General features: G+C 49.6%; 1 protein-coding gene across 1 annotated transcript in view; it reads right to left on the bottom strand.

Moving 5' to 3' along the window:
* Positions 1-490: 490 nt before the first annotated feature.
* The window catches only part of Vwa3b (von Willebrand factor A domain containing 3B), a 146,695-nt gene continuing 134,526 nt past the window's right edge, over positions 491-12,659 (bottom strand). Inside the window, 5 exon segments of the mRNA XM_051204574.1 lie at positions 491-540; positions 915-1,532; positions 8,571-8,671; positions 10,049-10,186; positions 11,564-11,688. Of these exon segments, the coding sequence (XP_051060531.1) occupies positions 1,292-1,532; positions 8,571-8,671; positions 10,049-10,186; positions 11,564-11,688 (605 nt within the window). The 3' untranslated portion in view covers positions 491-540; positions 915-1,291.

Below are 12,659 nucleotides of genomic sequence, written 5' to 3'. Positions count from 1 at the left end.
CATGTTTAATTAGCTTGTTCATGGTTTTGGTTTTTTTTTTGTTTGTTTTGTTTTGTTTTGTTTTTTGTTTTGACTATCAGAGTCCTTCCTACCTTTTCCACTTTCCAAAGGTCTCCCATATGTCTCTTGTTAATAATATTATGGTTAGCCGGGCGGTGATGGTGCACGCTGCCTTTAGTCCCAGCACTCGGGAGGCAGAGGCAGGCGCATCTCTGTGAGTTGGAAACCAGCCGGGTCTACAAGAGCTAGTTCCAGGACAGTCTCCAAAGCCACAGAAAAACCCTGCCTCAAAAACAAAACAAAATATATTATGGTTTTTGTTTGCTTGTTTTTTCATAGCTCAAGGACTGTGACCACCTGGGAAAAGGAGACTTTGAGAGAGCTATTTCAGCTTTGAAATTAGTGAGCAGAACTGAATACTTTTTACATCGGTACTAAACCGATTAAAGAAGACAGTAGCAAATGAGCATCCAGAGCAATGTTTCCAATTTAAGAGATTTTATTCAGGTTCTGCACTCAATTAGAGGTACCTACAACAGACTACAGACAAAACCAATTAGGAAGGGCTCTATAAAAATGTTCAGAAAACAGTAACACAGAGAATGCTCACTCTTACAGATCTCAGACAAGCTACCAACCAGGTCTTAATTTCAGTCTCCATGCTGTGTGACAACATTCTTAATTCACAAGGAAGAACCAATTTAAAATAAGGTTGTGGGGGTGGAGGCCTAACTACGAAGACTCCCCAAAGAACCCTGAGAGCATTCTGACAGCTTGTCAAGCTGGTGCTGTGAACAGTTTGTGGAGATGGGGAAAGATGGATACAGAATAATCCCTAAGTTCAAACAGTAGGTTGGGGAGGGGTGGGGAGCTGGTTCTCATTAACAGTGAAGGTGGAATGAAGCAACCCTTACCTCAGTAGAGAGGCTTGCCCCACAGGGTCCAGACGCTGGGCTCTGAGTAGGCCTGGAGGAACCGTGGCTTGCTCAGAGTTAGCTGCCACTGGGATGCTTGCCTTAGGGTCCCTCAGCAACGGGTCCTCGGCCCCTTGCGCTGTGGGTGGCTGGAATCTGTCAGCACAGGGCTGCTCCTGGTGATCTTGTGGCAGCGAAGGGGAGACTTGCAGTGTCCTAAGCCACGGGTGGAGAGCCTTCTCTGGGAAAGTGGGTGTCAGCATGACTTGGGGGGAGGGGTGGGTGTTTTGTGGTGCTGGGACCTACACTGGCCTGGAAACTGGGGCATGATCTCACACACACTCTTTTTGAAAGAGGGTTCAAAGTGTGATAGGGGTTCAGGGCGCCTCCCAATCCCCCACCCTGGACTCGGGGAAGGTGTTGGGGTTAGACTCTGGGGACCTGGTGTCATGGGAAGAGCCATCCGAATCTAGGGACATCATCTCCTGAAGAAGCGGCCTCTTGGTGGGCTTCTTCTTCTTCTTTTTAAGGTTATCTAGTCTCGGCTGTTTCAAATTTCCATCGTCTTCTTCAGTCACTGTCCAGAGTGGGAAAGATTTATTGGCTTCTACTTCTTCCCTAGAGAGAGATGGAGGAGAGCTTAAGACTGATTTTAGGCACTTGGACTTGACAGCTGCAGTGTGTGTGTGCAGAGATCTGTCTCGTCTCTGCGGAGGTAGCCAAGCTTTGCCTGCTGCCTTAGGTGTTGGACACTCTGGGCTTAAATTCCATTCGGTTCATGTCCATACATGCAGGAGCCCCACGCAGCAGGGAAAACCTACCCATGTGGACCCAGCCAATCAAGAAACAGGTAACGCAAACTCAGATACCCCATCCCCAGGCTTAGCTCTATCACAGCTGAGGTTTCTCAAATTATATGGGTCAAGAAACTCCCAAATGTCAACAGCAATGTGACTTTTTATTACATTTACTAGAAAAAGACGCAAGCCTGCCTATGGTGTCATACTTATTTAGAAAATGTGCTGGGTGGAGCTTATTTATGGAGGAGAGTTGGCCTTTCTTCAGGGAAAGCATCTTGGGAAGGCCATGAACTTCATTGTGGCCTACCCGCCACTGCCCACTGAAGTTTCAGTTTCTCTTCTTCAGAGCACGGAATACCTGGGCCTGAACCTCACTCCCGTCTCACGCTTCTGCATCGGTTAGTTGCCTTGACCACCCCTGCTGCACTCAGAATCAGTGTTGTTCCGGTTTTGCCCTAAATCACTTCGGATCATTACTGTTTCCAATCCTTTGGGAAGATACGAGAGAAAAAGATGGGCTGGGAAAATCCCATTATTCAAATCCCTCTGTAATGGATCAAGATTGAACTACCCGTGACTATTCTCAAAGACTGGCACAAGACTCAGGAGGGAATTCCTGAGAGAGGCTGAAAAGAAATGGCTCAAGAAGTGGCGGGTGGCATGTAACAGAAAGGCTTTCCTGGATCCCACACACAAACCACCTTATGCGAGGTCTGGGCTTGTGCAGACGTCAAATCTCTGGGAGAGCATGTGCCTAGAGACATGGAGGCCACACCTCAAGATGATACCCTGGATGCCTGCCCTGTGAAACCTGAATTCTCCTCACACTTTGCCTCTACTGTTACTCACAGATACCTCCCTCGAGGCTCAGGCGGTTCTATTTTGTTTGTCTCCACTGGCCATGCATGAGCTTTGGTCTGTTTTTATGACAGACTGCTTCCTAGGAAGATGGGCAGCAAGGAGAGGGTGGCAGGGTTTTCCAGGTGTGCTAAAAGCACTCAAAGCTTAAGCAGAGAGACCTGTCTACCTGCCCGAAGGAGACCTGAACTATTTAGGCCCAGAAGTGTTCTAAATTTTGGAATATTTGCACATACGTAATCAAGCACCTTGCAGAGGGAACCTAAGTCTAAACACCAAGTTCAGATCTGTTTCCCACACACCTTAATGCGTCTCCTATAGACTGACTTTTCCTATATCTCTGATGGCCCTGAATCAGCTTTCCACTCGCAGCCTCATGTTTAGAATTTCCCAGTGTGCTATGAACCTATCTATGGAGGCCGTAAGGGCTGACACTATAGGGAGGTGTGGCTTGCTGGAGTAGTCGTGGTGATGTTGGAAGGAGTGAGCCACCAGGGGGCTGTGAGGTCTAAAATGCTCAAGCCAGCTCTGGAGTAACGTTCGCCTCCTGCTGGCCCGGATGCAGAACTCTCAGCCCGTTCCTGCGTCTCCTGGCCATGATGATAAAGGACCACACCTCCCAACCATAAGCCAGCCCCAGTGTGAGAGTTTTCACGGCCATGGCGTCGCTTCACAGCAAGGCTGGGTTTTGGATTTTTGGATTAGGGGCGTCCAAACTGCAACACGATAAACAGGAAACAAGTGTGCACAGTGGGGTAGAATGGAGAGCCAGACACAGTGTCTTAACTGGCTCTTTAGAAGGTTTTGGTCTCTCCTCTAGGGAGAAAGTGCTGAGAAATCATGATGCACTTCATTTCTGGGTTCAAAACACCCCTATTCAGTTGATCAAGATTTGCCAGTATCCTGGTTCTCTTGCTGGCCCCCAGAGGTCTGGGTCCTACATTGGCCCAGTTGTCTCTTTTGCTCTGGAAAAGGCGTCAGACAGACGTCTCATGGGGATCAGACGGCCTCTGAATCGACAACTAAAGGAGCAGAAGATCAGGAGACCAACACCAGTGGTCTAAGGGTCCCTGTGACTCTTGAGGACACCTTAGCCTTCCCTTCAAGGTCGGAAACAGCCTTTGTCCTTGTGGACAACATAGGATGCGCACAGGCAGAGGCTGTTTCCCCAACTGCTCATTTTTCAAGGCTTGGCTCCAGGATGGAAAATGGGGCTCTCATGTGGGTACAGGGATGAAGGGATAAGAAGTACAGACTTGCTGATTTCAAACACCCAGCTCGCTCCCCGCGGAGCACTGTCAGGAGCGATGCTGGACTGCCATGTTTCAGTCAGTGAGTTCATCCTGCCTCCGCCGCTGCTGAGAAAGCACACTATCCAGGAAGGAGGCTAAGTCACTGGGGAACCGCCCCTCCCACGGAAACACACGCCTAGTCCGTGGGAAGTCACCAGGCTGCTCAAAGGAGAGACCATGGGAGGCGAATTTTCGTGCAGTGGGAATAGTGAGCCGACCACAGACTCAAACAAAGCCACTTCCAAGTCCTGGGAAAGTGTTCCTTTTGTCAGTCACACACACGACAGTGTCCCCAAGGCCACACAGCACCAGCTACGCAGCAAGGGAAGACCACTCCTTTCCCTCAGGTGCCTGATTTTTGTTTTTGTTCCCATCAGATGGATTTTTCTGGAGCACCCCCCTCCCTCAATGATTAGTCCTACTTGGCTTTCCTGCAATCACATTGGGATATTGTCACTACTGTCGCTATGATTGTCGTTATAATTAAGAAATAATAAACCTTCCCAAGAGAATGTCTTCCTAGAGGGCTGACTTGCCCAGGCCTTGCTCTGTCAAGTGGGCAGGTAGACTCCAGCTTTGCTGGAGGGATTTGCAGCCAGCTAGGGTACCTACCAGGTGTGTGGATTCTGCTCAGGCCTGCCAGACACCCTGGTCTGGAGACAGCTTCATGACACCTGGCTGAGGTGATTTCCCTGGGGGGGGGGGAGAAAACCAGAAGCCACCCCATCAAACCCACCAGGTGCTGCCTTCCCCTGCAGCAATCAGGGCCTCAGCCTTCTGACAGGATGGAACAAGGCCCCAAAAGAGGTGGCCAGGGAAATCCCTACCTGGGTGAGGCCAGAGAATGCAGAATTGGGGAGGGGGGCGGGGTTGTGCTGGTGGGGAACGCTTCCTGTTCTGCTCGCTCCTTAGAGCTACTGAGATCACGTGAAACTGCATATGTCTTCTTGAAGTGAATGTTCTAGACTACTTAGAGACTATTTTCACTCAGAAAGGGTATAGATGATGCCACAGAACATAGAGGAAAGCCCGGGGACACTGAGAGAAAGGGGGGAGGAAGAGATGTTGGGTCCCCTCCGCTGACCCACTCCTAGTGGGCGGCGCAAGAGGCAAGAAGGCAGCCAGCACCCATGCCACACATTTCCTGAGGCAAACAAAGCGAAGCTGGGGCTGCTGTCCCCTTGAGAGATACATCTTTGTCAACATGGTGACGAGTTTTGCAAGCCACTCTTAAGGAAAGTCTCCAAGAGTCACTTAGCTCTCAAGCAGGGGTTGAAAACGGAACACTGCACGAACTAGTTGGTCAGTTTTGATCTTAGCATTCTGCTGAATAGTTTCCTTCCCACCCTCCATCAAGGACTAGCAGAGGACGCGGCTACCACCGCAAATCCACTGGCCGAACAAGATGCCACTACATGCATGTACGGGTCGGAAATACTATGCTAGTCATAGCTGAAGGCCCCAGGAAGGAAGGGAAGAGAGTGAAATGACAGAGGCCAGGTTTCTGGGGGCAAAGGGCCCTGACTGATCACCCCAACTGAGTCAATGCCTGAGGAACTCATGTTCGGGTGGAGTCACGGGTACTCATGTTCGGGTGGAGTCACGACCCGTGGCGCAGTTCTTTGATGACACGTGAACATGAGAATCAGGATCCTCCTTGGTATAAAGGACTTGTACAGATGTTCAAGAGGAGATGGCATAAGAGGTAAGTGAGGATTAGGTTCCAGTGGAAGCGCTGAATAGAAGGAGAGGCTAGAAGGCAGCTAAATTCATTCTTGTATTCAGCCCCGGTTATAGAAGCAGAGACCGACCAAGCTCTGGAATTAGCTAGCCTGAAGGTGGCTCCTGCTTAGGAAGATTAAATGTAGCTTGTTGCTCCTAGGAAGGCATTGAGAGTTAAAAAAAAAAAAAAAAGGAAGAAAGGAAAGAAAACGTGAGAATCAATGAACACATCTCCTGTGTGAAGCCCCAGAGGTGAGGGTACATAATCAGCAGCTAAGAAATTTAAATAAGTGGAGGTGAGAAACAAAGCCCCCCACTTCATACTGAAAGAAATGAATTTTAATTAAAAAGTGATTAATGATAATGCTGAGTTCAGTGAAAACTGTCAATACCTAGAGTAACATTCATATTCCTCCTGGGCTAGCATTGAAGAATATTTTTCTCCAAAGGTTCGTATGCTTTAGGGTTGGTGTTGAAAAGGTGATGCGTCCTTTAACAGGTGAGACCCAGTAGGACGCCACTAGGTCCTTGGGGACTTGGCTCCTTTAAAAGATTATTGGGGTCTCCCGGAGTGAGCAGGTTGATAGACGAGAACAGACCTAGCCCCAGAATATTCTGGCTTCCTTGTACCACCATGTTACTGCCTCTTTACTCGAATGCACAGCAGACTCCGTTATGTTCTGACAGGACCAGACAGGGCCTCACCAGAAGCCAAACGGACGGAATCCATTGAGCTTGCCCTTTCTATCTTCAAAACTGAACTATAAACACTTTTTTCCCCTTTGAAAGGCTCTTAACCTCAGACATTTTGTTATAGGGACAGAGTGGACTGAGACAGTATAGCACCAAGGGAATTTTCCATAATGAAAACCTTCACGAGATACGACAGGATCACCTTAGCACATGGGAGAATCTGGCTAGGTGCTAGGGCACTTTATGGTAGCGGGAACGCTTGCACCCAATCTTTAGGATTTCCCAGGAGGCTAAGGAGTACTGTTCCGAGAAGGTGACACAGAGTTTATGCAAAGTACAGAGATCTGAGAAAGCTTGCTGCTGGAAGGTAGTTAGTATGCCCTGGAGGGCTGGTTAGAAGTGACTAGGAAGCAAAGCCAGACTAGGGAGACAGGGCCCACCGCAATAATGCAAGGTTAAGATAGAATAAGGGGAACTCAGATGGGGGAGATTCTGGGGGTTCTTAAGTGAAGGAGGTGATACAAGAACCATCTGTAATCAAAGAAAACCATCTCCAAGCCTGGATCACAGTAACTGGGAGGCAGGTGGGATGTGGTGAAGGACCAATAGATGTCTGCTTGGACAATGCCATCCATCACTCATGGGAGGAAGAGGCGTTGAGAGAAGGAGCCCGGGGCTGGGAAAAGGCGTGGGGACTGAGTTCGGTCTGTATATATTGAGTTGGAACTCCTGTAGCGTCGGGTGGAAACAGTCCATGGGAAGAAGCTGGGGAAATGGTTTAGGTTTGCTGTGAAAGCAAGAAGGCTTGAGTTCAAACTCCTGGCATAACTGCATGTGCCTGTAACCCTTGCGTTGAGCAGTGGAGAATGGCTCCTCCAGCTGCCCATTACATGCCCACTGTGTGGCTTTCATGAGGACACACTGTAGGCCTGTCCTCAGGGCTTGTAACTCCGATGCAGAGGCACAGGCTGGGTTAGAGAAAGAGACACAGGGCCCTTCGTTTAAGTGGCATCCTGGGAGCAATGGTGTGGGTAAAGTCAGGCAGAGAGAAAAGCCAGAGAGCCACGGCAGGCTTGAGAAGGCGCTTTCACAAGCCAAGAGCAGTCCCAAGAGAAGCATTGGGTCAGGGTGGGCGGGGACACGGGAGAGTCTCACTCAGCTGGGCTCTGTGGAATCTGTTTCTGGCAAGAAGTACAGGGAAAACTGATACCTACACTTAGGGAGGGAACTAAATAGGGACAAGGCTGTCCAAGTCTACAGAAAAGACTGGCAAACAAGGGAAACGTGAGTTAGGTCACACTACAGATACCGCAGACAGGGAGACACAGGCAGGAAGGGAGGAAAAAGGGAGGGAGAAAATGTGCACGCCACGTATACGCACACTGTGGGTAAATTCAGGGGAAACTCGTTCTTCCCTCTGAGGTGAAGGTTTTGCGAAGGAAACTAAGGAGAGAGGATGTTAGAATGCAGTGATCACCCACAGAGTAAGGGCCCAGGGCATTGAGGGATGGGCTTCTAGAACTGGTGGGTAGATCAAGTTTCAATAGCATGAGAGACACTAATATTTTTTGACATCACAGAGACCGGTTAAGAGTCCTACGGGCACCAAACTGAGAGATACGCAGTGTTTCATTTCTGTAATGAAGGTGGATGAAGACCAAATGCTACCCACAGAATAAAAGGTTCACTCCCCAACACAACGCGTTCACTCAGTGGAATGGGAAGGCGTTTCCCAGAGCCCTTCACCACCACCCTTGCTCAAAACCCACGTCTGCTTCCTCTTGCTGTCCTGGTGGACCCTGGTTTTGTCTGCTCTTCAGGCCTCGAGTCTTTTCTACTGACACTGGGCCAGTCTGCCGGCACATCTCACTAACCTGGTGGAGATTTCCTCACCCCAGTGTAGATCCCGGGAACCCCAAGTCACTCCCCAACACACTCATCCCATAAGGCACTTCATCACCTCCCCATGTGGAAGGGGCAGTTCCCAAGTGATGTTCAGTTAGAAGCTCTTGAATTCTTACACACAAAGGGGGCATGATCACTTCTTCCTCGTGGCAGGATTGAATGTTTTTACGAAGGGGTCAGTGAAAATAACGTTGACTCTGAGATTAGAACCAGATGGAGTGGCAGACAGCAGTTCAATGGTGGGAGGTAGATCGACTAATGATCTCAGAAGCGAGCCATCCATCTCTACTCTCCCCTAGTACCACAGAAGGTGTAAATCTCAGCAAAGGAATGAAGTTGCGAGGATGGGAGTTGATGTCTAAGAGGTAGGAGCTGGGCGTACTCACCCTGTTTGGTCCTTCTCAACCGGGGGCGATTTTATCTGTGAGCAAGAGAGCGCGTACTTGTTTTGGCTTATCTTTATAAGTGCACTCCGAGGGCAAAATTCCTGTAATCACACCAAAAGAGGCCACGTCATCGAACCCAGGGAGCTCCCAATGCGTGAACAGATTTTATTTCAGCTCAAGCTGTTATCCTAGCTACTAATCATTACCCCATTCCGGTGACACTTAAGAGAGCAGGTTAAGATCACTTTGCTTTGTAATTGTTTGCTGAATGAAAGTCATTGTTAATTCCTCTGCATTCATTCATCTAAATTCTAGGTCAACTGCCAAGTCTACCCAGGTTAATCACACATGTACACCCACCCCACACACACACCTTTCAACCTCAGTCATCTCTTCCGGATGGCTGTGACCATGAACCTATTGCTCAAAGTCCTGCTCTCCCTTGTGAGGTTTCCCAGAAACCGTATGAGAATCTTCAGTGTCCCTTCCGACTAGAGTGCTCTGCCTTCCCAGGCACTCTCTGGAATCCGAGGCCTTTCTTCAGGGACCCCAGACCATCTGCTGTGTATCTCTCTGCGACTCTGAGGCATGCCTCAGAGCATCATTTCACAGGTCCCTGGCTTGCTCTTCCCAGGCTCCCCAGGCTCATATTCTCAAGCAGCCCTGCGCAATGGGGATGCTAGGACCATGAGTGGCAGAGGAAGACAAGGCTGAGAAAGGCCTGGGACATGCCTGTATCTACAGGGCTTGCAGAGGAGCACAGGCAGGAGCAAGGCAAACACACAGACACACACACACACACACACATGCACGCACGCGCACGCACGCACGCGCACACACACGCGCGCACACATGCACACACAGGCACCAGGCCTGGAGAGCTGGCTCAGGGATAAAGAGACTGTGGCATAAACATTCGTGGAGGAGGGGTGGAGCCTGAGGGAGCACTGCCATCCACTCCCCCTACTCGTGTGCATCCCTTGTGGCTTGCACTCTGCTGCATAGGCACAGCAGCCCATCTGTGACCCCAGCATTTAAAGGGCAGAGACAGGATCTCTGGTTAGCTAGACTTGCTGAATGGGTGAGCTCCAGATTTAGCAAGAGACCCAGCCTCAGTTTAAAAAAAAAAAAAAAAAAAAGTGGAGGGTGATGGAGGAAAACACTCAATGGCAACCTCTTGCTTCCACACACATCCAAGCATGCATGTAGTCACATACATACCGTGTGTGTGTGTGTGTGTGTGTGTGTGTGTGTGTGTGTGTGTGTGTGTGGCACCTGTCCAGCTGTCAACTGCAGTTTGACAAGGAGAGAGTCAAATGACTCTCCCACATAGAAGCAAGGAGACCACAGAGCTCTTTAGCATGAGCAGAGTCTGAGCCACAAGGGGCACGTGAGAAGGGGGAGTAGATGGCGGTGCCCCCCAGGCTCCACCCCCTCCTCTGCCTTGTGGGAAAGCACTTCTCAGGGTGGATACTCACTCTGCGGTTGTTACACTTCAAAACTGTGTAGAATTTTTCTGAAGCCACACTGTGATTCGGAAGCGCTATGACGATGGCGGGGACATAGAAGTCGAATCCTCTGCTTGTCACAATTTTGGCAAACACATAATCCCCAACCTGTAAAAGAAATCACGTTTCACAGCAAATGAATTATTTACAGAGCTCATACATAATTGAATACAAGCTTGTTTCACAGCAACCTTCTTCAGTGACTGGCAGGTACTGTGATAGAATTCTGATATAGAGCTTTAAAAAAAAAAGAAGAAGTCAGATAGAAAGGGTTCCAGAATTCTCTGAGTGTATTGGGACACATGTGCGTTTTCGTGAGCACTTTGGAAAACCCAGTTTTGGTGGAAGTTTTGCGACTGTCGAGGGTCCTGGGACAGTCAGCAAGATGGTTAGGGTTCTGAAACTCACGGAGATCAGAAGAAACAAGGACAGGCTGGAGGAGTGTCCAGGGCGGTTCATATAGAGATGGAGCCCACATCCTCAGTGTTAGGAGGGCTGCCCCAGACAAAGGAAAGGAGGGGTTTGGTGAATGGAAACCACGGTGAAGAGTACTGAGGTATAGAAGATTTTGCAAAAGGCCACATCGAGACCGCCAGGTACCAGGAGAAAGATGCAGGAGGCGTGCTGTAGGTAGGACGTAGGAACAGACCAAGGCTAAGCCATCTGATCCCTCCCTGGCTTACCCCAGGCAAGAAATAGCAGCATGGCGGCTTTGAAAGGCTTTCCTTCTGTGCCTCGCCCTCCAGTCCCATCTTGGTGACAAGAGAGTGGCAAGCGGAATGAACCCGACACAGTGTGGTGCTCATTCATTCACAACCAGATGAGAACATATACGGCTGTCTCGTTTGTGGAAGGCATGCTGGAGGCGACTGCGCTACGACTTCACAGGTTGGCAGGGGCTCACTATGGGGTCACGGAAACCACAAGTCCTACCCTTGACACACATGAAGCTTTCTTCTACAGCAGAAGCTTCAGGAACACTGGGAGCCACACAATTTCCTTCCCCCTTGTGACAAGTGTCCCAAGAGATCCTAGAAGCCACTATACACAGTGGCCAGCTACACTGGGAGGGAGTTGGCACATCAGTCACAAGCAGAGAAATTGTCAAAGGATAGAGACAAGAAACCGGCTGCTGCTCTTCCTGCCCAAACACAAGCCCCCTACAGGAGCCCAAGAGGGCCATATAGGGACCTTTGCCATCCCAAAATGCCGTGGGCAGTATAAAGCAGTGGTCTGAACCTTCCTAATGCTGCGACCCTTTGATACAGCTCCTCATGTTGTGGTGACCCCAACCACAAAATTTATTTTCATTGTTACTTCATAACTGTAACTTTGTTACTGTTATGAATCATAATGTAAATATCTGTTTTCCGATGGTCTTAGGGTGACCCCTGTGAAAGGGTCGTTCGTCCAGAAAGGGGTTGTGACCCAGGGGTTGAGGACCACTTGTATAAAGGGTCCCAGAAGGGATCAGAGAGTAGGTACCTGAAGTTGTGGGCAGGGCATGGCGCCCCCGATAGGTGTGATGAAGGAGATGGGTACAGCCGTGGTTTCTCCATACCTGAACTCCACCAGTGCCTCGGTGGGGCTCACAGATTTCTTCACAACCCCTGGAGGGATCAAGAGAAACACAGCATGATGACAGCTGCAGGTTTTCTCTACCCTGTGGCGTGTGCAAAGTCACAGCACACGCCTGTGTAAGTCACTGCACCCTATGATCCCTGCGGGGGTCCAGGGGCGAGGTGGGCAGGATGGACAGATATAGTCTGATGCCTTCATCAGTTGAAGAATAGAATGCTCTGGCTTTCGAGGTGCAGGAGAACTCACTCATCGAGCACCAGCAATACCCATCCTGCTGACTGCTCCAGGGACAGCTTCATCCTGAGTGCTTCCCACAACCACATCTCCTTATCTACTTATTCTAGCCCCGTGTCCATCTATGGAGACTGAACGCAGGTGCTGTTAAACTGTGAGAGTAGAGAGGAAACATAAATGCCCACCTAAATCAGCTTTTCATTTGATATTAGATAAACGAAAAGGTCACCAGGCTCAACACGCCCATGGCTTTCCTAAAAAATGGAAGAAAAACCAAACCAAACCAACCAAACAAAAACAGCTGCAAGTAGCTTGCCACTTTGTTATACTCAAAGGAAATATTACACATACTTTTCAATTTCATTTGGAAACATTTTGTTGCTCTGGCTGGCCTGGAACTATCTACGCAGACCAGGCTAGCCTGGAACTCACAGGGCTCTGTCTGCCTCTGCCTCTCAAGCACTGGAATTAAAGGCGTGTGCCACCGTGTCTGGCCAACTTTATAATATGTTCGATGTGTGCCCATTGTTAAGCTGGTGACTAAACACGGGGACCTGTACGGTTAAGGTTAGCACATGTAACTAGCAAAGTGTAGTATTCGGTCGGTCCTATGCCATGGGCAGAACAATGCTAGCAGGGCGCTAGTCATTTCAGACCCTGTTTGGAAAGGCAGGGTCACTGGGGGGCGGGGCCAAGCTGAGTGACTGCACTCAGGCAGCCAACAGCGGAAGAGGGGATGCAGGCAGACGAAAGCTCGGGTTAGCTG

This window comes from Phodopus roborovskii, unplaced genomic scaffold (genome assembly GCF_943737965.1).
Source record: "Phodopus roborovskii unplaced genomic scaffold, PHOROB, whole genome shotgun sequence".
Classification (NCBI taxonomy): domain Eukaryota; kingdom Metazoa; phylum Chordata; class Mammalia; order Rodentia; family Cricetidae; genus Phodopus; species Phodopus roborovskii.
Note: the sequence above shows the minus strand (reverse complement) of the source record. Positions and strands in the feature narration are given on the sequence as shown.